A 26,461-nucleotide genomic window follows, 5' to 3' on the forward strand; every position below is an offset into this window, starting at 1 on the left:
TACACTCCTCTCTTGTAGATTTCAGCAACTAATATTCAGAAGCATGCCACCTGACTGCACAAAAGCTATAATAATTAGGTAACATGATTAGAAGCTCAGAAGGTTTTAATTTTCCAACCAGAGCAAGAGGCGGAAAAGCATTCCCAAGAACCTACTGGTGAATAAGAAAGAGGAACTAGAGAGTTCTGGGATTGGTAATTCTTCATTTACTTTGGTACCAGAGGTTTGCCTGGTGCCCGTGCCACCAAAACTCAGGAATTTCGGCCTTCATGGTTGGATTTTCTGGCCTTTGTTTTTAGTGTCCCAACTTTCAGTTGCATGTGGAAGGATATTTTTGTTGTTGGTTGATTGCTATGAACACTCTTGGTATTACAAGTTTATTAAAAAAATTATTTATTGAATGTATTTTTACTTTCTGTATATTGGGGGGGGGGAAATAATGCAACTAAATTTTCAACTGGAAACACCTGACTAATTCAGAATTTGACTTTGAGCTGCATCTTAGGATGTGAGAAGTGTAAGAAATAAATATGCACTTTGCCAAAGCAAGACCTCTAAAAGCCTTGAGGTTTCCACAAGGTTATTTCTTCAGTTAAGACTTAATCAGTACCCTTTACATGTTACACCATTTGCATGGGAGGTGCATTTTCATGAACTCAACAGCCCTGCTGTCATTTAATAATGTTCTTGCTTTGGCAAACACTAGCCCACAGATGAAGCTAACATGAGGCAAAAAAAATTCATACTTCCCAGCGTACAATGAAATATTTTATCCAAGAGAAGTTCCCTCATTGCAGTGAGATATTCTTTAAAAAAAAAAGAGGGAGGACAGAGAAGTCTTGGGAATTTACTAGCTCAAATTTCCATGTCATGAATAAGCAATTCAAGGACATGAGATCCTACAGCTTTTCCATCTTCTATCTTTCCTGCGGGCTACCCCACAAAACGTGTTGCATTTTCACAAGGCAAGAGGATCGTCAAGTATCTGGCAGCTCAAACACTAAAACTGGGTAAGTCCAAAAGCATCACAAGTATTTAGGAATGCATACCGATTGCTTCCAACCAAGATTTCATCTCCTTCACTGAGGCAAAGTTGTCTCCATGAGGAACATTCATTCCTGTGGAACCAAACTTTGAAGCTGCGTTAAGCAAAAAGGACAGAAGGTAGTAATGAAACAGCACCACCACATAAATCGTGAGTGGCAATCCTCAGGCCTGAGGGAGGAATACAGCCACACACCCCTCCAGGCTTCTCTACTCAGTCATTGAGACTCCACACCAGCCTCAAGTGCTTTTGTTTCGCAGGAGGGAATCCTTGAATTGGGATACTGCCTCTTGCTTAACCAAATGGAGGGTGGATGTTTGTGGGGAAACCTGACTTGCATAGCCTACTGTACACTGGTGTCCACCCATTTTGCCATTTGGTCCCAAGGTTCCCCTTGGCTTTCAAGAGACCTGTCATTTGCTGCTTTTCCTTACAAGAACCTTTGATTATTACGGCTTTAGGATGAGGGAATGTGGTTATTACAGAGCAGCATGCTCTAGGGGCAGAGCGTTCATGACACAGGAATTCAGCTTTACTAGCAAACCAGAGGTTAAACTGACCCTTTTCCAGCCCCAGGAGGAGCGTATGGAGCATTTGCATGACGCATCTGGACACTGCAGCCAACACACTAACGTGTCACAAAACAAAGAGTTTGGAAAGCTCTGCTCTAGGGCAACCACTGGGAATAGGACTGTTAGCTGGTATATTACTACATTTCCTCCAAGAAGCCAAAGTTGACAGCACCTCAACATGGATGTCAACACTGTATGTTGACCTGTGTGTTCTGTACATGAGTGAGGAAGGGTGCCATCTGTGAAGGGTGGGTGGCATTTCAGCTGGCAGGGCAGTGGTGTTGGAAGTAGAGGATCCCAGCTAGTTAGGCCGGTTCTGGTTTTGAACAGAGTAAACAGATCTAGGCTAAGGTGAAACGGAATGGCTCAGTAATGGAAGCAGGTGCTGCTTGAGGTGAGGAACTTCGGAGATATGACTAAATATTTTGAAAAGTCACAGCATTTATAGAAAATTTTATTCATTGTTTTTAAAAGATGGCATGTCAAGTCACCAAGCACAAGGAAAGAAAGATTAAACAGCAAATACCTGGGTTATATATGGCAAAAGGTTCTTTTACAAGAACATTCAATCTAAAATGTCCTTTTTCTATAGACTTTTTAATGTCTACAGTTCCAGATATGAAACAGTAATTGCCCTGAATAGAGATGTATTTCCCAATTTTAAAAAATACCCAATTACAAGACATTTCTACTGACAGTAAACACAGAACAAAAGTAATATATTTAAGCATTTAATGTGCCTTTTTTATCAAGGTAGGTGAGAGATTGTGTGTATCAAAACAAGCGCTGTACGGCTATCTTTAATATGGTTTACTTGAACCTACAGGGACACAGGTAAGAAACATTTTCATGAACAGAAGGATGGAGTATGTGTGCATTATAATAAACCAAGTTTGTGTTCAACCAAAAGATGAGGATCTCCCATTACTTCACTCTGTGCCGGATCTGGAAAACAGGTTTAATATTTTAGTAATCCACAACTTTGACAGAACAAGTATCATCATGCAAGATACAACTTTTAACTAAGTACAGCAGAAGGCTCGCTATTTGCTCCACTCAACCCCCTGCACCCCACATGAACTGAAAACAGATCAGCACACCTCTAATTAACTGTTCGCGTAGGAGGGTTGGGGAAAAGGGCCTGGACGGAGGCCAGTGTTTTCTCCCTTGGCAACAGGTGATAAATTCTAACTAAACCTTTTATCAGCAGTGGAGAACTCATGCGAGCCCTGGATTGTACTCATGAAAACAAATTCTGCATAGGCACTTGCTTGGGCTCACCCATGTAAGAAAAGCCCTTCTGTATCAGAAGGCCTATTGAGTGTCTCCTGTTTCCTCACAGCAGCCAACCAGACACTGCTACCTATGGGAAGGCTACAGGCCAGTCATGAGGATCCCATAGTACAGTGTGAAGGCACACTAGGCCACCATCTTGCTGAAGCTAAGTAGGTCTGGGTCTGCTTAATGCTTAGATTGGAAGCCACATATATGTAGTCTTGGGATTCCATGAAAAAAGTATAGTGGGATATAAATGCACAAAAAAATGCAGTTGTTTCCCAGTAATACAGTTGCAACAGTCATGTGTAGCACATAGCTACATAGTGGGACCCCAGCATGTGAAAAGTGGTTTTCATATTGATGCAGCAACCTTTGAACAGGGCCTGAGGCTTAGAGATGTCTTGTGATCTTTACGATCCATTTTCTTCCCTGTAGCTTTAAAATACTAGATTTCTCCCAATTTTTTGGAATTTTCCTTACCATTCAGGATATCCTCAAAACCAATGCAGTCATAGTTGCCTTTCAAGATATCCAGGGACAGGTTAGAACTATTAAGGAAAGGAAGACGCTGGGCCTATAAAGTACAACAGTTGGTCAGGGAGATTTCGTTCAATAAATAAACTGTGCATGCGTAATTACTACCCAAATGAGGGACCTTGAAGATAATCTATTCCAACCCCCTGCAATGCAGGAATATGCAGTTGCCCCATACGGGGATCAAACCCACAACATTGGTATTATCAGCACCATGCTCTAACCAGCTGAGCTATCCAGGTCTGCTATAGTTGCAACATGAAGCCTTGCTTGATCATAAGTACAATCTTATATGTGTCTATAGAGAAGAAGGACCTGTTGAGTTCAATGGTGCTAGTTTATAATATTTATGTAGACTTAATTGAATAAACTGATAATGGTTAATTAACTAGTGGTGCAATCCTATGTGTTCTTACCTGAAAATAAACCTCTTATTGGGGCTTACATCCAAGTAAACATACACAGGATTGTGATGCAAGATTAATTTAATCAGGTGACAGTCCTATGTGACAAGATGATTATGAGAAAAATGACTCAGATCTTCCCCTTTATCTCCATTCCCCCCGGTTCAAAATGTTCAACTCCGGAGCTTTCTCAGTTCAAATGAATCACTGATGTTACAGTGGTTTTAAGTCTTAATCAGTAAAACCAGTAAGAAGCTAATGCTATTTTATCAGGTGCTTTTAAAACATTATGCTGGGCAAAACAAATTACTGAAAAGAAATGAAAAAGCATACCTGCTTCACTGCTTTGAATTCCATTTGCAGCTTCAGCGGTGCATGCAGCCCTTGAATATTTCTCAGAGTAGAAAAATTCATCTTATCTTGATTCAAGGTAAACTACAAAACAAAGGGTTAAAAATATACTTGTGTTCTAGAACAATAGGGGAAATGTGACTTCCCATGTTAAAAAATGTTTATAATGCTTCACATAAACGTATTTTCCTAGCTTACTTTAAATACTTCTACTCATTCAAAGAAAAGCTGGAATTTATACGCACCCTTATCAATCCACCACAACATGCTGTTTCTGGCAAGCAGAGTACATCTGACTCCACCTCATGGTGAAAGTAAAATACTGCCAAATAACCCAAATCCCATTCATGTTAATGTTAAATGAATTACTTTCAGTATTGAAGGAATGCTAACATCTGACTAATTACAGAAGGGTGTGTGTGAGAGAAGGGTGTGTGTTTATTTGCCATCTTATAGCTGCTTGAGTGATCCATCCATCTGACTATCCAAGCCCATTGTGGGAGCATTCCAAACCCAAGATCCAATGAAATGAGAGGAGTTTGGAATGAGCAGGTCTGACTCATCCTGGCTCAGCTGGAGATATGCTGGACTAAATTCTCTATCCCGCCTGAGGCTGAGGTAAGTCCTGAAAAGGGGCTGTTCCTGGGAAATGGCAGGATGGGGAAGGAGGAGACTGACCCATATTCTGAACTCCATTCAGCTCAGTCAAGTGACCTAACAACCCACCATAAGTTACACTGACAAAAAGGGTGGTAAGTAAAAGCATTTCAAAAGATTCTTTTGCTTCTTTCAGGCTCCACTGTTGAACAGTGTGTAAACAAGAAGAAAAAATTCATGCATGTTTGAGCCATTGTGGAGATTGTGGGGGATAAAGGCAGATAGCCTCTATGCTTCTGCCTCATGACATCTCCGTTTCAACTTTCCTTTCTTCCTTTCCTTACCGAGTCACTTATCAACCCCACTGTCTCTCTCTCCCACATTCATCATTGTGGCTGCTAACATTTTGCTCCTCATGCTGCAAACATGCATTTCTTTTCCCCCTTCAAATCTCTTTTCAAGACCCTCTGTTAATATACATCAATTTATGAACTACAATAACCACATTATTTCTGTGCCACCTCCTATGCCACGCTTCTGTACTGCTCATCATGCACTGTTCAACCAGCTTGGATCTGCCCTTTCAAGATGGGTTGAAAGCTTTCCGATAGCGAAGACCGCCAACTGAAAATATAATCCCATACACTGATCAGAAGTCCTACCAATCCCAACTGGGCTTACTCCTATGAAAGTAGCTTTGGGAGCACAGCCTTTAGGTTTCAGTTTCGCCCCCTAAACACAGCTGGAGCCAAGTGTTAGAAAAGTATCTGTCCTGTAAAATTAACAGTTTTCTATCCACTGTTAGGGACGTGGGTGGCACTGTGGGTTAAACCACAGAGCCTAGGACTTGCCAATCAGAATGTTGGAGGTTTGAATCCCTGTGACGGGCTGAGCTCCCATTGCTCGGTCCCTGCTCCTGCCAACCCAGCAGTTCGAAAGCACGTCAAAGTGCAAGTAGATAAATAGGTACTGCTCCGGTGGGAAGGTAAATGGCGTTTCCGTGACCTGCTCTGGTTCGCCAGAAGCGGCTTAGTCATGCTGGCCACATGATCCGGAAGCTGTACGCCGGCTCCCTTGGCCAATAAAGCGAGATGAGCGCTGTAACCCCAGAGTCGGTCACAAGTGGACCTAACTGTCAGGGGTCCCTTTACCTTTATATCCACTGTTAACTGAAAAAAGTGTATAGTAAGGCCACGTCACACACATATTTAACTTGCATGATTTTAACTATGCATGGGCAATAAATCCCACAGGAAGATGGACTGTCCCCTGAGAGCATCCCTAACATTCCCAGAGCCAGCACACCAAGCAGGCCTTGCCTGAGAAGCAAGGCCAAGAGTGTATCGAACTGTTTTTCCGCCAAGGAACTCCAAGCAGATTCAGCACAAAAAGAGATTTTAAGCTCTCGTCCTTGTTTCTCAGGCAAGGCCCACTTAGCGCTCTGGCTCTAGGAATGACAGGAGTTCTCTTTTTCTCTTCTCCTCACCAGCTACCTTACCCTCAACAGCTAGCTGTGGGGCAAATCCAATGGCAACACAGTTTTGGCTGCACATGGTTTTCACATATACACATCACCCCTGGCGTAAGATATGGGGCAACTGTGTACCACTTGCACTGTTTACAGTCTAAAAAGATGAAGTGTACTTACATTTTTCTCTGATAGTTCCAAAGGATGAACAGGGAAAAGTTCACTCTTCACATTTGTAAAGCTATAAAAACAATGTACAGTATTAGTACTGCAACTTTTATCTCAAAGTATCATTCACAAAATATTTTGGACAGCAATTCCAGGTAAATTTTTTGTGGCTCTGAAGTCTGGAATTAATGGCATAGAATACATAAAAGAACTATTTTCTCTTCTTTAGTAGGGTGGAAGTAATGATACCAGCTATGTGTGTGCAGGAAACAAATACTGTAAAGTCTAATGCCTGTTTGCATATTCTCTTGGAAGTGAGTCTCCCCATCTACAGTGGGGCTTTTATTTATTTATTTATTTAATTTGTATACCACCCTTCATTCAAGGCTTGCTGGGTTAGGGGGCACATGAAGAAGGGCCTCAGATGATGATCATAGGGTCTGGGTCAGTTCGTGTGCAGGAGTGAGTTGTCAACTTTGGCTTTAGTTTAATGTATAATAAAACTTTTTACCTTTCTTATTTTATAGGCAAAACAAAATGAACAGTCACCACTCAACCTGAGTACAACTACGTGTCATCCTTAGCAATGTTTTTTGCATTCTTTTTCAGTGATCTGAGCCAGAACAATATAAATTACAAAAAAACAAACAAAAAAACCCCAAATAGAACAAACCCAGAGTAAGATGAACATTTACATTTTCAGATATGCAAATTATTGAAGCTTGAAACTGTACAGTTCACTTAGTTGTTGTTGTTTTAAAAAAACCTCTGGCAGTTGACACTGTTCTGAGTCAAAAACTAGTCCATTTGAAGCTATTTGATATGTAACAAACCTGTCCATAATGGCTACAACCATCTGATTTTAAAATCTTCTGACTGAGCACCTGGAAAATTCTATAATAAGAACCTTTCTCTAAGTTAATTGTATATAGGGCAATACAGGATATACTACTCTTTGATTGAGCGCAATTCATCTTTGATCTGGCCTTATTCATGTATTATTTGGTTGCTTTTTCCAGAAAGATGAAGTCAAAGTGACTTAAAAACATTAAGACAAGTGTAAAAACAAGAGAAAAACAACTTAAAATGCTCAGAAATAATATGCATTACACAGTTGTTTATTGCCCTACTGAATAAGTTACTGGTCAGATATTGTGTAAGTATAATTGCAAATTGGAATTCACATCTCAAAGGAAAAATAGAAAATTTACAGGGGTAAGCGGCCCTTTTATGTTCAGATTTACATTTAATATACCCATTTACCCAACCAAGGACTCAGAATTCATCATGCATTCAAAGTCCACTTTGGCATCTTAAGGAAAAATTACATAATGGATCTTCGGCTCAGAAATATCCTGAGATGACATTACAGGGGAAATTGAATAGTTCAACAAGAAACTGTTGTAGCATTATGCAAGGACCTTGAAGCTTATCCACGAGAAGATCATCCGCTTTTGTATTTTTTCCTGTCTCCTATTTTAATGCTTCCAATGCTTTTTTGTTTATCTGTTTTTCAGGTGGTCTTATTTGTCTGTGTATCTTTATGACAATTCTGGAAGGTCCCTTGAGTTTGAAAGGCACGGCATATTTTCATTAAAAGTAATAAACAATGGTGGACAATTTTTCTGAAATAAAACTTGATCACCACTGTAGTGTTTACTCTGCAGTGTCGCCACAGAAGCATGCACGCTGCTCGCATGGTGTTTTGGTGATGTCCAACAAGCCTGACAAAAGTCCAGTATAAACAAGCGGTGTCCCCAGAGAAGGTTCTTAAAATACCTACAACATACAGGGGAGCAGAGCAAGATTTATTTAACTGATAATCAGGGATGAGCTCCCTGGATGCAGATAGTATAAATGACTGCCTTCTTCTGCCTGTATTCTTTCTGTGGTTGCAAAATATCCATTAAATAAATGAGATAATAGCTTGGAGAAATTGTGCGGGGTATACATTTTAAATTGCCAAAACTGTAAGGAGTATTGCAGGTTTAAATATATAAATTCAGATTTGTTTAATGCCACATGTGAGGAAATCACAGGGACAATGTAAAAAAAGATTACTTAGGACATTATTGTCCATCCTATCAATTACATTTGATAGCAAATATATAGCTCAACATGTTGCCTGTCATTTCACGAGACATCTCAAAGAAAGAGCTATGGTTTATTTTAACTAGTCCTAATGCCTTGCCCACGTATTTAGTGGAATGACTGCCTACATATATGCAGAAGCGCTGCATGCCTAATGCTGCCACTGAACAAAATAAGACAACACGATGGCCAATAACAATGGCATTAAACACTATTTATAGACTAATACAAATGATCAGAAATTGCAATCAAAGTCTCTAAATCTTCTTAACCAGTCATGGAAGAATAATTCAATCTTGAGCAATTCTTCATCAGCCAGACTTGTAAGAATTAAGATGAGAAGGATGCAGTTCAATTTCTTAACAAGCCAATCTTACATGTAAGTAAATATAAACGCTGCAGAAAACATGCTCTGGATCAGTGCTCATGTGATACTATGACTTCTCATATTAATTTTTACAAGTCTGGCTGGTGAAGAATTGATCAAGATTGGCTGATGAAGCATTGAACGAAACAGACTGGCTATCCGGAAACTCTGTTCCGGCGATATTTGGTGACTGATTATGTATACATCAAACTTTTGAATTATTCTACCGCAAGTGGTTAAGAAGATTTAGAGACTTTGGTTGCAATTTCTGATCATTTGTATTAGTCTATAAATAGTGTTTAGTGCCATTGTTATTGGCCATTGCCATCGTGTTGTTATTTTGTTCAGCTTGTCTATATTGCAACACAGGGTCTGTTTACGGATTAATGCTGCCACTGGTCTGTTTTGACAGAAGAGAGTTCTCTTCTTGTCAAGCCTAACCTATGAAAAGATTCTGTCCAGAGTCTCAGGGGAATGGGATCAGTTTCTAAATTCCACCTTCAAACTAGGCCAAACCAAGTTCACCCTGTTCCCGCTATGTAGGAGCTCTGACATTCACGTGGTCCCTTCATTCCATGAGGCAGGCTGCTGGGAAACTGCAGTTCTGTCTGCTTCTGGAGGAAGGAAGGCAAAGAGATTTCCACCCAGTTCAAGAGGCTGAACTGGCTCCTCCACTTCAGGCAAGCAGGAAGCGCTCTGGAGACGGACACAAAATCTTGGATGGATCCAGTTTTAGTTCCACAATTCTGTGGAAAGAATGTATATTTAAGGCTCCTACTGTCAATAAATTTATGAAGACAAATAACTGGGTGTAACTTTGGAAGATCACCTCACACAAATATTTAGTAAACAAATGTTTTGTATCTAAGGAACTGCCCAGCCCACGTGGGAGAGATGAGCTCCCTTTCCTTTTGAAGTCAGAGGTGCAGGGTGGAGACTTCTCCTCTTACTGCAGTCCTTCATCCAAGATGGATAGAAGAGGTGGAGATGGCCTATTTGGGGCTCACCACCTTCCCAGGTAAGCACTGCTGCAGATTGATGGGATTCATTTGCGAGTGGGGAAGTAAGAGTTTCTTTTCCCCCTCTCCTCTCAACAGTATTGACCAAGCCACCTCTGCACAACCCACTTGAAGAAAAGCAGACCAAGGACACAATTCATCCAGGAGGCAGAGAAAAACCATTTCAAACACACTTTGGATCTCCGTCATCAAGGCACACAAGGAATTCACCAAAGTATTTCAATGGCTTTCTAGTGCTTACCCTCTATTTATCACATCGCAGCTTTCAAATGCTCCAGCAGCTGAAAAATCAGAAACTGGAACACAGTCCTTCAGTTGAGATCCAAATGCTCTGGTATTCTGAAACGGAAATAAGTTACTATTAGGAATGTACAACTCAAGAATGCTTTCAAAATGACTGCTGCTAGATACATTTGTTTCCAAGGGGTGGAATTCAATTTTGCGCTACTATAAATGTTCCCTCTGTGCAAGCGTTTCAGCTTGCTGGACAGAATGATTCCCAACTGCACTGTTCTGGGGGTGCTCCCAACTCTCCCAGCGCCAATGCTAGGGGGCATGGAGAGAAAGGCAAAATCCCTCTGTGCAAGCAGAAGACCTTGCACGGGGCTTCTTTGCACGGGGCTTCTTAGATGAATCCCACCCATGGGGTCTAATTTAGTAACTTTGTTAAATAAAGATCACACCAATCAAAATTTAGGCTACTTTAGAAGGCAGACAAGACCTGTAGAAAATAAAGCAATACATGTGTGTTGACTCCCAAAGTTACCTCATCTACCAAATATGGACACAAATTTCAGTTTGGGGAATATACCCAGCCAGATGGGTGGGGCATAAATAATAAAATTATTACTATAATCCACTGTGATTTATTCTCAAACTGTCTATAAATGGCTTCATCATGGTGGTCCCCAATAACACTTACTTGCTGCTCATGGTATGTAAAAGAGTTTAAACCCAAATACAATCTCTCAGGTGTCTTGCATGTAAGTATTCTAATTTGCTGAACACTGCTTTGTTCTTCATGTTCTAAATCTCACTCTGATGCTCTTGAAGTGGTCTTCTGACCAAACTCTCCAAAAGCAATTCTAATATAGCAAGCCTAGGTCAACCAGACTGTTGCTAATGAAAATGTAAGCACTTTCCTACTAATCCCCAGGTGCCAGTCTGCCCACCTGGTTTGGAAAAAGGCGTTCTTCCATCAATTGTACAAAGCAGGTGGGAAGAGAAAAATGAGCACTGTCAGGCCTTTTATATTGGGTACTCTGCTTGCCTCTTGATTTCAAGAATGTGCTTAAGAAATAAATGTGTTACAATGTTAATTCTGCAGAGATAAGAAAAATAAAGCAACAGAAATAGCGGGCCTAAAATCAGCTTAGTTAATATTTGTAACACAGAGAGAACACTATTATTCTCCATTGTTCTGTCCAGCATATCAATTTCTTCTCTATGAAAGAGATCAGACTCTTACACATTTTTGGAACTTTATATGCAGTTGTGAGCAGTTAGTTACTATTAATAACACACCGCAGTAGACAAAAACCAGGAAAAAAGTCCACAAAAAAGGTGAGGGGATACATAACAGACTGATTTATGAACAGACATACAAACTGACGCAATATGGGCTACCGGACAGGAGACTGCACTAGAAGTCAGGATTCCAGCAAGTATAAGCAGCATTTCTGTTTCCTTTCCCACCATCAGCTTTTCTTGTTTATTTTAGTTGTACATTGTTTGTGTCTCTTGCAATAAGTCTGTATAGTTTTTTGCACCACACACAATCCTGGCTGGAATCTCCAGGCGCTTCCTTTACACAAACATACACCTCCATTTTGCAAATATTTGGAGTGCATAAATTAAAAGCAAGCTGAATTATTACAGCACAGGGTCTGAAATTGGATAGATTAAGTAAATAAAAGGACTGAACTGCAGGAAATCCCTCCGACAGCGACACTGACACAACTGTTCTATTGCTTCCCTGTGGAAGTGAGATGTTTGCAATGTAAGCCTGCAAAATCTTCGGAATGGCCAGTAGACAGTGACCCAGCAACACTGGCAAATGAAGAGTAGGCCCATAAGAGAGGAAATGTATTTTGTTGCTCTGGAGTGGGTTAATTTTTTCCCCTTAAAAATATTACACCATCCCTTAAGTTATGTTGATAGTGCCAGGTGATAGCCAGGTGTTGATAGTGCATTTCAGCACTGTACTTTCTATATCAATTGTGACAACTCTTTCTACCCATTACACCAATGGTGAAACCAAGCAACAACTTGTGTATGATAACAGTTACCCCACAATGCAATTCCTTTTTATCTTTAATTGGAATGTTTCTACCTGTGGCTGTTCTGTTTACCATTTCTTCTTGCTATGAATTTACATTATATGGATGTTTGCTATATTCTCCACTACACCTCACTGACAGCCTGGTGCTGGAAGAGTCAATATCTGTACTATATTGTATAGAATTCGCCACCTGTAGTTCATGGGGAATACAAAGGAGGATGCCAGATGTATCTGACACCAGCTGATCTTTTTTCTTCCTCTGTGCTTTTGACAAAAGCCTACCATGCAGAAATATGACGAGCAAAGAAAAAAATTACACATCTCCATCTCAGGAAAAACCATACAGAAATTTAGCAAGTGATGCTTTTTTGGCACAGAGTGACTTGCTGGGAGGAGTTTCACCAGCTACATTTATGTATTAAAGCCCCCCCCCCCACACACACATAAAGAAAAAGGCTACAATCCTACTCAAGAGCATTACTCCAGTAAATACAAATAAGTGAGGTTGCTGAGTAACTGTGATAAAAAGGGAAATCTGGACAGAGAGAAGCAAAAAGAAGCTGGAACAATTTTTTTAAAAATAAATAAATCTCAAAGGGCACATCCAGGGCTGGATTTAGGTTTGATGAGGCCCTAAGCTACTGAAGGTAATGGGGCCCTTTATATGTCCAGCTGTCCTTTGTCAACAACAAATTGTTGGTTTTTTGTGTTGAATATATGCGGGGCCCACTACTTACATCATAGGATCCTACACAACACAAAACACTATTGCTGTATATAGGTTTTATTTTACTTTTTATCGTATATTTTGGAAATGTACATCTAGCTTTTTTCCCCTTTAATTTTTTTGGGGGGCCCCAAGAGAGTGGGGCCCTAAGCTATAGCTTCTTCAGTTTACAAGTAAATCCGGCACTGGCGAATCCACTTATAGCAGCGTCCAGGCCATGAATTCCCAGCTCCCTCTTCACGGTGAAGGCATGGACACGTCTGGACGCCCGGGGAATAAGCAGGCGGGAACCCCTTTCAGACAACGCATGTCGTGAGGGACAGAGAGGGGGCTTCAATGCGAAGTGTACGCGGGGGGGGGCATCTCTCATTAGGATTCCCCAGGCCAGCCTCAGCCCGGCCGCGAATAGAGAGTGAGCGAGGGTCGCAGCTGAGTGAGAAGGGCACCCCCTTCGCACGCAGAAAGCTCCGAGTTCAGTCCCCGGCACTTCCAGGTGGGCCTAGGAGGGACCGTAACCTGAAACCCCGGGGAGCCGCTGCCAGTCAGTGCGGACAATACCGAGCTGGGTGGACCAACGGCTCTGACTCGGCGTTAAGGCAGCTTCTTATGTTCGTGAGGCGGATAGAGATAGAGAGAGGACCCCCCCCCCCGGATTCCCCCGCCCGGCTATCGTGACGCCAGTTCGCCTGACGCCCCCAGGGTGACCCGGCCCCAAGACCACGTTCCTTGACTGAATGCCGCTTACCATCTTTGCACCGTCACTCGCTCCCTCTTCCTTCCGCCAGCTACGACCGAGGGCAGTGACGTCGCGCGTGCGTGCGCGCGCACAGGATGCCTCTCGCGAGAAGTGTTAAAGCTCGGGCGGGAACGAGCGAAGGCCGGCGAAGTAAACGGCTCGTCCTGGCGCCGAAAGAGAGGACGGCTCCCGCCTCTCGGCGTCGTGTCGAGGGAGCGTGAGGGGAGCGGCGCGAGGTGTTTCCCTTCTTTCGCCCGCAGCTCTTCCCTCAGCGTCAAAGGTTCAATACGCCCCTAGCTGATAATACCATTATAACTGTCTGAAGCGCCCCGGTACGGAGCGAGACAGCAGAACTCCAGTAAAATGCAATAAAGGCGACGTGTGAGGCATTTTTTTTAAGCTGACTTTTTTATTTTAAGCTGAGAAACAAAAGCAGCGGTTCAAAGTCGAGTAACAGCCCTTTAAAAACGCTTAAGCGACCAAGAAAGCGTTATAGCCCTATAATTGAAAATAACGTGTTGGCGCCAGTGAAAACTCGGGCAAAAAAATACCTCAGCGCAACCTTGGAACACCTCAGAAAGGGTTCAGCTGCGCTTTGTAAGTGGCTGCTTAAGTCAACGCGTTCTGGCTTGTTTGCTTTAATTGTTTGATTTTGCTGTGTTACCGTCTTGGTATTGTATCCTGCTTGGAGGTGATTTCACAATGAAAAGCGAGTAACAAGTTTTGTATAATACCAATACACTGTAAAAATCAATAAAGCGGATATTCTTTCTACTGGCCACTCTTAAGCGTCCTACTTCAGTAACGTGTTCAAAAAACAACAACACAGTTGCATGCCACCTCAATCTCTGTTCAGTGGAGACTGTGGTGTTTTTATGATATATGGTTCATTTTACACACATAACCTGAGCCTACCATGCAGGGGCGCTTAGCATTGACACCCCACCACGCCTTGCTTGTCCCATAGTCACACAGCCTTGGTTGGATGAGAGCAGAAAACAAGCATGGCTCTCCCTCTGGCGTCTCACACACCACTCTATTATTGCTCTCAGGTGAGGGGAAAGGGCCTACCCAGGTATCCTCTGGCACAAAGCCACTTCTTTTGCTATATTAAAGGTCATGCTTAGGCCCAATGCTATTTTTCTAGAAAAAGAGGTGCCACAACTCGCAATGAACAACTCCTTTGTTCTCCGAGAATGGTAATGGTGCTCACCTGAGAGGTGCCGGGAAGGAGTTCCTGTGAGTTCCCGCGGGGGGGGGGGGTTAAATGCACTTGAGAGACAGTATAATGTAAATAATTTTTAAGGGGGCAGGTATTCTGCCTAATCAAATTTGGCGTGACCCAGCCTGAGCAGGTGGAAATATGATTCAGAATTATGAGCCTCAGAAATAAATGGCATTAGTGTGCACACAGTGCATCTGCCTCCACAAAGAAGAACCTCTGTTTAATAAGATGATTCCACTACTGGTTTAAAATAGAGGGAGGGAATCAACATAGTGATAAAACAGATTGCTCCAACAGCGCAAGCATTTGCCCTTTCCTCCTCCCACGAGGCTCCAATTTTGTACATATGGCATATACCTATAAATCTGCCAGTGTCCACAGGGTAGCTAAATTCAATACTCTCAAAGTCCAGACATGTCTATTGATTATAGTTCCTAGAATATGTTCAGAAATCTCCCGTATTTTTTGCTCTATAAGACTCGCTTTTTCCCTCCTAAAAAGTAAGGGGAAATGTTTATGCGTCTTATGGAGCGAATGCAGGCTGCGCAGCTATCCCAGAAGCCAGAACAGCAAGAGGGATTGCTGCTTTCACTGCACAGCGATCCCTCTTGCTGTTCTGGCTTCTGAGATTCAGAATATTTTTTTTCTTGTTTTCCTCCTCCAAAAACTAGGTGGGTCTTATGGTCTGGTGCGTCTTATAGAGGGGAAAATACGGTAACTCTCTTCACCTTTCATCTCCTTTACATTCTTTCTTGTATAATTGAGAAATGAATCCAGTGGCAGAACCTTTTGTGATTGTTTGACTGATAATATTCTATACTCCAAATTTGTAGGGGACACAGTTGGAAGTGGAACACATTCTCAAACAGTTATTGAATAACCTCTTCCCCATGATCTCATGGCATCTGCTTGACTTTCAGCTACGCTCACTCAGCTTGTAAGTATAGCTCCTTTTCAAACAAGTTTGCGTGGATCAGGGGAATGTATGTTTCTGTTTTATGCATGTTTTCATTCTTTTTGGTTAATAACAGTTTATTTAATGACAGATTTTTTTAAAAAGAAAGCAAAGAATTTTTATTCACATGGGTGTAGCTAAGGGGGGGCAGTGGGCAGCTGCCCCTTAAATCAATCAAAACCAATACAAATCTGAGGTTCTGCCCACCTAACAAAAGCCTGCCCTCCACTAACAAAAATCCTGGCTATGCCTATGCTTATTCACAAAAAATTGAAAAGATTAAATTCATTTATTCATTAAATCAATGTGCACTAATACTTGCTGCACCACCTAAATTGCCTTCAATTGTGAACATGAGGAATAGGAAGGCCCACATGCCTATATATATATATATATATATATATATGCAGGTTTTGGTGTCCTCGGGTGTCTTCCCGTGTAAAAGTTGGGGTGTCTAGGCGACGTTTCGACGAGGTCTCACTCGTCATCTTCAGGCTGGTGCTTTCGGCTTCTTGTTACTGGAACAGAGCAGGATCTCAGTGTTTGAGTTCCTATAAATACTGTTGAGGGGGTGTGGTGTATAGCCTCCAATGTTCTGGGCAGAGAGGAAGTTCCCAGGCTAGTGTGCCTTTTCTTCTTTTGTTCCTTAATTACTTGAGGGATATCTTGAGTGATTTCTTGAGTGATATCCTGAGTACCACTTAGGTGGGTCATTAGGTGTGGATTAGTTGCTAAAGTCTTTGTGTCTTGACCTCTTGAACTTTGTGAAGAGTTTTTCTGAGAAGATGGCTGTACTGCACTTAGTTGTGCTCTGGCTTGGCTTCGTGTATAGGGGCGAGCTGTGGTTTTGTGGCCTGTGTCAGCCAGCCTAGCCTGGGAACTTCCTCTCTGCCCAGAACATTGGAGGCTATACACCACACCCCCTCAACAGTATTTATAGGAACTCAAACACTGAGATCCTGCTCTGTTCCAGTAACAAGAAGCCGAAAGCACCAGCCTGAAGATGACGAGTGAGACCTCGTCGAAACGTCGCCTAGACACCCCAACTTTTACACGGGAAGACACCCGAGGACACCAAAACCTGCATTCCTGTACCCGTGAAAATCTACGAAAGCATATATATATATATATATATATATATATATATATAGTCCAGTAGCACCTTAGAGACCAACTAAGCTTGTTCTAGGTACAGTTTAAGCTTTCGTGTGCATGCACACTTCTTCAGATACTGGTACCTGTTTGAAATTGGTCAAGATAATTGACTTCATGCAAGAATTCCTGCAACAGCTGTGTTGCAACCCTTCCAAAAAGGGATTGCCGTATTTTTTGCACCATAACACTCACTTTTTTTCTCCCAGAAAGTAAGGGGAAATGTCTGCGTGTTATGCCTACGGGTGGCGGGGGGGATCTGTTGCAGTTGTGAGCAGAGGATCCATGGTTCCCCTTCCTTCCGTCCTCCGTGGCTCGCTTTGAAACAGCAACGCGGGAGAAGAGCCGCTGAGTGGGGAGGAGAGAGGGACAGAGAGCCTGCTTCTTTAAAGGAGCAAAGCGGGAGAGGAGAGGCTCCTGTCCGGTTGGTTCCTTTAAAGCAAGCGGCTCTCTGTCCCTCTCTCCTCCCCACTCAGCTCGTTACATAGCAGCAAAGTTTTTCAGCTTGCTAAGCCGGGGAGGAGCGGGGAGGAGGAAAAAAAGCAGAGCCTGCTTGCTTTAAAGGAGCAAAGTGGGAGAGGAGAGGAGCCTTCTCCCCTTATACCCCTCTTCTTCATTATTAGCAGCATCCTTCTCCACCCACCCCACACGTGCTTCTTCTCCCCTTAAACCCCTCTTCTGTATTATTAGCAGCATCCTTCTCCACACACCCCACGCGTGCTCCTTGTCCCTTGAGTGCTTTTCCATCTCTCCCCACTTAAAACGTGGTTACAAAGCACAGATCCACATGGATCCTCAGGATTTTTGCACTGGGTCACCCCAAATTCACCATCAGATCACATAGCATGTCCATGGCTACATCTTGCACCAAAAGAATCATGCACCCACTGTTGCCTGGGGCCGCAGTGGTGCAAAAGCGTGGTTACAAAGCATGGATCCACATGGATCCTCAGGATTTTTGCATTGGGCTACTCCAAACTCACTGTCCGATCACATGTCTGTGGCCACAGCATGAACCACAAAAATCATACATCCACTGTTTCGTTTAGAATATTTTTTTTCTTGTTTTCCTCCTCTAAAAACTATGTGCGTGTTATGGTCGGGTGCGTGTTATAGAGCGAAAAATACGGTATTTACGACTTCAGGGTTGTTGTCACAAACAAGTGGGTCCAGGGTGGGCTTTTACAAAAGTGGTTGTATGAGTAAATAAACAAATGTAATTACAATGGAGGAGTAAAGAAGTAAATTAAACTCTTAATAAATGAAAATAATTTATTACACGCACATAATTACAATACATCCCAAAAATGTTTACAACCTTTTTTAAAAAAAAAGTCTTAAAAATGACAAAAAAAAGAATTTCATTACCAACATAAGGATGTGTTTCAAAGGTTGTCCTTTCCAACAAGAGCTTACACAACAAAATTGGTTCAATAAGTATGCCAGGAAGGACAAGGGATGTTAGCTAGTGAGGGTACGCAACTTTGCTGCAGGAAGAGCCAGAATTGAATATATGGCTATTGTGGCAGTAGCCCCAGAGCTGAATGTGTGGGAAGCTAAAGCAGCAAAGGAAAAAATGAGGCCTGTCTCTACTGCAAAGGGAATTTTAAAGTGATGCCATTAGCACCATGCTCCTAGTCAGTATTCAAAGGACAGATTTGGGAAAGGCAATGCGACACCAGTGTTTTTGCCATTATGGGTCACCCACTATCACTGCCCCTTCTGTGGCTGCTGTGCTTCTTCCCATATAGCTACTAGGCACATTTTCTCCAGCTCCAGTATGGTATATTATCAAAAAATATGTTCTAATAATATTTGACACTTCATTCAATTTTATTTGTCTGAAGGATCCAGAAAAACAACTACAAAGCAGGAAGTAATTTAACATTTTTGTCTATATGTTTTAGTTTGTATTTTTCAAGATAATAGTAACTACAAAGGTTCTTATAATTTGATATAGGTAAGTGGGTTTTTTTTCAACCGATGTGATGTAGGATGAACAAAAAGAAATAACTGCATGTTCCTGTTTAGTGAAACTTCTAGAAAAAAATCAGGCTCGTCACTAAATATATTTATTTATTGAGTGTTTTGGTTTGTTGATGAGGAAATGACTATAGAGATGAAACATTTACATTTCAAAGTTTTTCTTGTAGGATATAGACTGGACACCATCACTACACGTACATTACTGACATCATCTTCATGTTTAGGCTGCATAACAGAAAGGAATGTAGCCTTGTAGTAAAGATTTGGTTTTCCTTTAAAGGCAGACTTCCACACTAGGATAAACTTCTAGACATAAATAGAATAAGATGTTTGCTCCTTTGTTTCAACCAATCTGTGAAATTTACAATTTATTTCTCATCCTTCCTTTAAAGAGCATAGAACAATATATTAAGAAAACAATCCTATTCGTGTTTACTCAGGAGTAAGCCCCACCGTGTTCAGTGGGGTTTACTCTTATGTAAAAGGGTAGGCATACATGTCTGGGAGAAAACATCATTGAATGTAGTCCAATGGGCAGATCAATCCAAACTATCAAAAGCCAATATAATTTACACCAAGGTAAATTATGGCATAGTAACTCACCTATTTGAAACTCCATTTGGGAGTGGGGCTACTGCCAACTTAGACTTCTTGAGCATAACAGAGGGAAGCTTTACTTGTGTTTTCAAATAGCTACAATTATAGATAACTATCTATCTATATATATAGTTTGAAAGCACGTCAAAGTGCAAGTACATAAATAGGTACCGCTCCGGTGGGAAGGTAAACGGCATTTCTGTGCGCTGCTCTGGTTCGCCAGAAGCGGCTTAGTCATGCTGGCCACATGATCCTAAGCTGTACGCCGGCTCCCTTGGCCAATAAAGCGAGATGAGCGCCGCAACCCCGGAGTTGGTCATGACTGGACCTAATGGTCAGGGGTCCCTTTACCTTTTTTAATCTATCTATAACAGCTAATACCGTACTTAATTTGGTCTTTCATCTATTTGTGGTTCCCTGGCAAGGGTCTTGCCCTACATATTTCCCATTGGTTCTCAACACCTTGCTGCTTTATGCCAGATCAAGGAAACGGAAATCAGCTGTTATTCGAAACTTAAGTGTCAGATCAACCCATTAACCTGGAATGCATAATTGAGACCTGGGTCGTGTGGGTGGTCATGTCTATTGTTACAGATCTAGGATAATGGAGTTTGGGGGTGCAAGGGCACCCATAACTGCTAGTTAGTTAATGTTAGAAACTAATACGGGGATGTGGGTGGCGCTGTGGGTTAAACCACAGAGTATAGGACTTGCCGATCAGAAGGTCAGCGGTTCAAATCCCTGCGACGGGGTGAGCTCCCGTTGCTCTGTCCCAGCTCCTGCCCATCTAGCAGTTCGAAAGCACGTCAAAGTGCAAGTAGATAAATAGGTACCGCTCTGGCAGGAAGGTGAACTGTGTTTCCGTGCGCTGCTCTGGTTCACTAGAAGCGGCATAGTCATGCTGGCCACATGACCCAGAAGCTGGGTGCTGGCTCCCTCGGCCAATAAAGCGAGATGAGTGCCACAACCCCAGAGTCGGTCACGACTGGACCTAATGGTCAGGGGTCCCTTTACCTTTACTTTCTATATCTTTATAATAACAATATGATCTCAGCAAAAATAATGGCCACTGGGCAGGGAGAATTATCTGGTTTTGACAGTAGCTCAATATGAAAGGAGATTCAGTGGTCATGGGCAGTGCTGAGGACTAGGGTTCCCTCTGGATATACTGCTATTATTCATTGTTGTTATTCAGTGTTTCAAATTGCTTGTCACTCAGTCCTATGAAAGCATACTCAGAAGATAAAAGTCCACTGTGTTCAATGAGGCTTATTTACATAGGACCACAACCTTAAGTAAACTGTTAAGTATGTAGGGCATGATTTTCAATAAAACTGGTGTCATAAACCCTTTGCTTTGTTTTTGCTGTAACAGATTAACACAGCTATTCATCTAGAAATGGTTAATTCATTTCCATAGGTCTGCTTATAATCAAGTTTTTTTACGTTCTTCACCTATGAATATACATAACCTAATAAAAAGAGATCATCTTCACGGTGTTGTTGTCACATAACAATAGTAATAAAAATGTATTGTGATTATAGTTATACTTTTATAATGTCAGTGAACACCCTGTTCCACATATATAAACCTCTACGGGAAAAAGCTTTATCCTGTTGAGGAAAGATTTCTTATACCAAGAATTTGTCAACAACCATTCATGAACTTGTTAAAGCGAAAGTACTTTTTATTTGCATTCATGAAATAAAATAAACATATTTTCTTTGATCCTTAACCAACCCTTTATTGTTAACTTGCACTAGACTTTTATGTTTCAGTGCTCATTGTACATGTAATTATTTGAAAAGTGATTTTGTTTTAAATTATTTAGCCTTTTCTGAATTTTAGATAAACACAGGCATGTTTTGCTAGCGATTAAAAATACATTTCACCCAACACTGCAGAACGTAGCAAAGATAATAATGTGTAGGCGTCAGTGTGTTCCAAAACAAGACTCTCTGGGGACCCCTTTTAACACACTGCTACGTTAAAATCGTGTTCTGAAAGCCTCAGGAAACCCCTACTCGAACCCACCCTTTCCTGAAACTGGTGAAAGTATTTTTAAAAACACTGGAGTGAAAAAAGGCTACTGCTAAAATATTGCCAAACCAGATTGTTTCATTTAGTTATTGTTACCAGGTTTTTCGTCTTTCAATATATTGATAATTCTAGTGTTACCAATAATAATGTTAAATAAAACGTTAATGATGTCAGAATACCTCACAGTATAATGAGAAAAGTAAGTTTCCATGACATAGTCTGTGATAACATATAGTCTTTTCTTTTTTAAAAAAATTACATTTTCATAGAATTGTAGAGTTGGAAGGGGCCCCAAATTTCATACTATCCAACCCCCTACAATGCAGGAATCACAAGTAAAGAATCCCGACAGATGGTCATCCATGCTCTGTTTATAAACCTTCAGTGAATGAGATTCCACCACCTTTTGAGGTAGTCCATTCCTCTGTCAAACTGCTCTTACTGTCAGAAAGGTATTCCTAATGGTTAGTCGGAATCTCTTTTCTTGTAATTTGAATCTATTCAATCACTATTCATTGATGCTACCTGTAGCATCTTATTCAGTTCTGGTGTTTTTACCTCATTCAACAACTTGCAGCTTTATTCTTCATTTACTGCTATATTGGATTCGATCCAGATTTGCAATGCAATCCTAACCATTTCTACTCAGATGCAAGCTTTATTGAATTCATTGTGGTATATTCCCAGATAAGAATGCTGAATATAATAGCCCTGCTGGATCAGGCCAGTGGCTCATTTAGTCCAGCTTCCTGTTCTAACAGTGGCCAACCACTCTCCTTTCCTGCAGTTTACAGCAACTGATATTCAGAAGCATAATGGTGGTAGAACAATAGTCATTGTGGTTAATAGCCATTGGTAGCTTAGTGTTCATGAAACATTTACATGTTTCATGTAATCCTGTTTAAAAGCCATCCAAGTTGGTTGCCGTCGCTGCCTCATGTGAGGGCAAATTCTATAGTTTAAATATGCATTGCATAAATAAGTACTTCCTTTTGTCTGTTCTGAATTGTCCACATTCAGCTTCATTGGATGTCCACAAGTTCTAGTGTTATGAAAGAGAAAGAAAAAAACTAATCCACTTTCATTGTGCTATGCATATTTTTAAAAACTTCTATCATGTTACCTCTTTCTCACCTTTTCTTGAAACTTAAGATGTTCCAAACACTTCATCCTTTGTTCATAGGGGAGTTTCTCCAGCCGCTTTATCATTAGTTTCCATTTTTAAACCTTTTTCAATTCTACAACATCCTTTTTGAGGTGAGGCAGCTAGAACTGGAAATGGTATTTCAAATACAGTTGCAGAGTAGAGATGGGGTTGCAGCCTTAGTCATATTTATGCTTCAGGTAGATTCATTGAAATTAGTGGAACAATTCCATTGATTTCAATGAGTCTAATCTAAGCATGATTAAGTCTGGATTCATTTTTTCTTCAATCAAAAGTTTTATTTATTTCTTATACCCCTTCTTTCAAGAAGCTTCCTTCAAGAAATGGTATATATCTACTACTCATTGTATCCTCACAATAAGGTGACGTAGGTTAGATAGAGAGAAAGCAACTGGGCTAAGGTGAGTTATAGCTAGTGGCTGAGTGAGGATTTGAATCCTGATCTCCTGTGTTCATAGTCTGACTAATACATCGTATGTAAATGATTGTAAGTTAATTCTTTCATTTAAGACAAGGTTCCACATGTGACGTTAACATATGAGAGTGCTGGAGATGAAATAGTTAAAACAGTTAAATAGGTACCCAATCAGAACCCAGGGAGGTGGAGTCAGAGGGACTATAAAACCAGCTCTGGGAGGGGCGAAGGGGGGAGTTCGTTGGGAGTTAGGTGGTTGGTTGGAGTGGGAGTGAATTGGGATAGAGTCTGGGGGTAGGTTGAGTTTGTGTAGCGAAATAAGCTGAGTCAGGAACAGTTAGGAGCTAGGAAGACAAGTAAATATCTGAGGGGTAGTTTAGTGAGTGAGAGCAGGTAGCGGAAGTTATAGGTCTGGATAGGCAGCCCATGCTTGTAATTGACTGAAACCATTTATGAAACCACACGCTTGTTAAACTGCAATAAATAAACAGAAGTTTATGTTCCAATTTAACCCTGACTGGACTCCGTATTTTACCAGGTAGGGCCTGGGTGGGGGCAGCAAGAAATAAAGTGGTGGCACAGGGATCAATAGACGGTGAAACGTCCGGGGAACCTGTGTTATTGCCACACCTCACAGACAGCATATTTGCACAAAGCAGATTCCATGCATCAGAGAGGAACCAGGAACAAATGAAGTTCACTCCACCAAGACACCTGCCTTGAAACCAAAATACTGGGAGTGTAATATTTGCAAATGATCACCAGAGGGTGCTCAGTGGCTAAGTGTGCTTGACCTTTGACAATGCTAACTGTGCCTGCTGAGAATGCTGCTGCTGTTTCAGCACCACGTTAGATTATACAGGTCTTAATTGTATTCTATGAATGTAACAATGTTGTAGATCAGAAACATTTAGATCTAGAATATGTGTAGATAGAAAAGTACATGAAATACAGTATTTTAGGGCCAAACTAAATATGACATGGGAGAGGCATTGTGTCCCTGGTGTTTGTTTTGTTGCTAAAACATCTCTGTGGGACTCTGGTGCTGGGGAAAGAGGTCTAATCCTTCTCTCCCAACCTGCACATGGCCTAATCTTAATTGCCCTTGTAAAGCTGCTGTTCTCCTTATGGTGGGAAACATAAAGCACTCATATTATGTTTTCCTCGTAACACCTTCAGTCAGGGTTGCAGAAAAGGTGGGCAGAAAGAATTAGATCTCCCTCCAGGGCCACAGCCCTGATTTAAATGTCATCTTTCTTGATTCTCTTTCAGCAAAAGAAAAAGATGTGTCCTGTTTAGTTTGACCATGAAGGAATATATATATATAACTGAGGTCCTGGGGAACAATGCATTAAACAAGATGATATGCAAAATAGTAACAATATGTGGGTGTCGTGCCTTACCTAAGCCTGAACCATGAGTCTTCCTCAAATGAGCACCCTGGTAACACAAAGTATGAAGACCTTTTGGGGCCTTAATGAAATTAATTTCATTGAACTGTTATGTTTTTTCATATTGTAGAAAATAAAATAAAATGCAGTAATATATTTATTGCCTATAAAGGTCAGAAATGCACACATTGGCTCTGTTATGCAGCCTGATGCTCAGGGACTGTTAAGACAACATAATTCGTAGATACTGAATCCACTACCTGTCTGGCAATGTTGTTGCATTTTTTTGTCGTAATGTACTTTAAATTCTTTACATCTGGTGTTAGGCTGAAAAGAAAACTTGAAATTCACATTAGCAGTGGATCTTTTCCTAGTTTTCCATTCATCTCTGCCAGTGCAATCTCATCCAGTCCCACACAGTCATTGCTGGCTTTCTACCCTGGATCACCTTCAAAGCATCTGACAACTGCAAAGGTTTTGAAGATACACATTCATTGTTTATTTTCAATATTCATTCTTAATTACATGGAAACCAGCAGCTCATTTTTTTCTTAAGCTAAGTCAGGCTCATACTGTGCTAAATATGTAAGACTAATGTGCTAATCTCTTATTCTCCTTAGACAGTTGTCTTACATTTTGTCTCAGTATTTTCTGTCAATTAGTAAAATTGTTTGTGTTTTCAATTTTTTATATAAAATATAGTAAATGCTCCCAATATTCATGTTCAACCTCTATATGTGCACTTTTAAGAATCCCAATCTGTTTCTGAGTACTGTCTGCTTTCTCCAGTCTGTGTTTCTGGAGCATAATACTGGCAAATCTAAAACTGGTTATAACTTCCTCTATTTTGGATGAAGCACATGCATTTTCCAGGCTCAGAAATCCCTCCAGGGTAGATTAAGTTGGCCAGATTATAGGCAGATATATCAAGGGGCTTTTATGCAGGGCAATTTATAAAGTTTGATTATTTATTTATTTAACAATTTATAAACTATTTCCCAACAAATATATTCGAAGCAGTGTACAATGAAGGAAAAGTCTGTAACAATTTGATTTTTCTGCCAGAATTGGGTACAATGTTCAGGCATGGCCACCTCTTCTGAGGAAATGAAGCTTGCCAAATTTCAGACCGTTAGCTTCAATTGTTCTCCCCGAAGGGCAGACTTTATCATTTTGGGGTGGGGTACAATAAGAATCATATCCTTTAGATACATGGGGTAGAGGAAATGTCACTCCTTGGCAATGACTCTTTTACCACCAAGGCTTGTTGCTATGGGGTGGGCTTCTGTTCCCCCTCTCCATAGATTTTTGGAGATACAATGGAGACTTCTTCATGAATTTGCATAGAAACAGACATGTAGCCAGGTAAGTTTTTCATTCCTCCCTCAGATCACTATAAGTGCCCTGGGAAAATAATTACAGTGGTACCTCAGGTTAAGAACTTAATTCGTTCTGGAGGTCCGTTCTTAACCTAAAACTGTTCTTAACCTGAGGTACCACTTTAGCTAATGGGGCCTGCCACGCCGCTGGCACACGATTTCTGTTCTCATCCTGAAGCAAAGTTCTTAACCCGAGGTTCTATTTCTGGGTTAGCGGAGTCTGTAACCTGAAGTGTCTGTAACCCGAGGTACCACTGTATTGTGATTTAACAGCTGGATCTGTCTGTCGAAACAAAAGATTACTCATTTTCTCAGGGTGTTTCCCAAATCAGCTTGATTTCATTTCTCATGAGGAAAAAACAGACATGGGTTTTTTCTTTAGAAGCATAAGCCACAGAACTACTCAGAAGCTTAAGGAGTCCTTCATCTGCCTCAAGACACTTTGCAATCTGACTTGGGAACATGGTAATTTCCCTCAAATCACCCTAATTTGCCTCATAATTTGTGGTACACCCAAA

The 26,461-nt window shown here is 41.2% G+C and overlaps 2 protein-coding genes across 6 annotated transcripts in view; one reads left to right on the forward strand and one right to left on the reverse strand.

Moving 5' to 3' along the window:
• Window positions 1-2,055: 2,055 nt before the first annotated feature.
• POMP (proteasome maturation protein) lies at window positions 2,056-13,724 on the reverse strand. The gene is made up of 6 exons (XM_081909477.1): window positions 13,648-13,724; window positions 10,136-10,233; window positions 6,430-6,490; window positions 4,167-4,268; window positions 3,376-3,469; window positions 2,056-2,562 (listed from the first exon to the last, which is right to left on the reverse strand). The coding sequence occupies exons 1-6, from the start codon at window positions 13,648-13,650 to the stop codon at window positions 2,495-2,497; spliced, it is 426 nt and encodes a 141-aa protein (XP_081765603.1). The 5' UTR covers window positions 13,651-13,724; the 3' UTR covers window positions 2,056-2,494.
• FLT1 (fms related receptor tyrosine kinase 1) overlaps window positions 13,725-26,461 on the forward strand; it is a 142,004-nt gene continuing 129,267 nt past the window's right edge. For 3 of the 5 annotated variants that reach the window (XM_081909312.1, XM_081909313.1, XM_081909314.1), the window contains exons 1-2: window positions 13,833-14,235; window positions 15,697-15,800. The gene's annotated coding sequence lies outside the window, so the exon portion shown is untranslated. The other 2 variants (XM_081909316.1, XM_081909315.1) reach the window with 2 other exon arrangements.

Source organism: Podarcis melisellensis (assembly GCF_964234715.1).
Source record: "Podarcis melisellensis genome assembly, chromosome: 4".
Lineage (NCBI taxonomy): Eukaryota > Metazoa > Chordata > Lepidosauria > Squamata > Lacertidae > Podarcis > Podarcis melisellensis.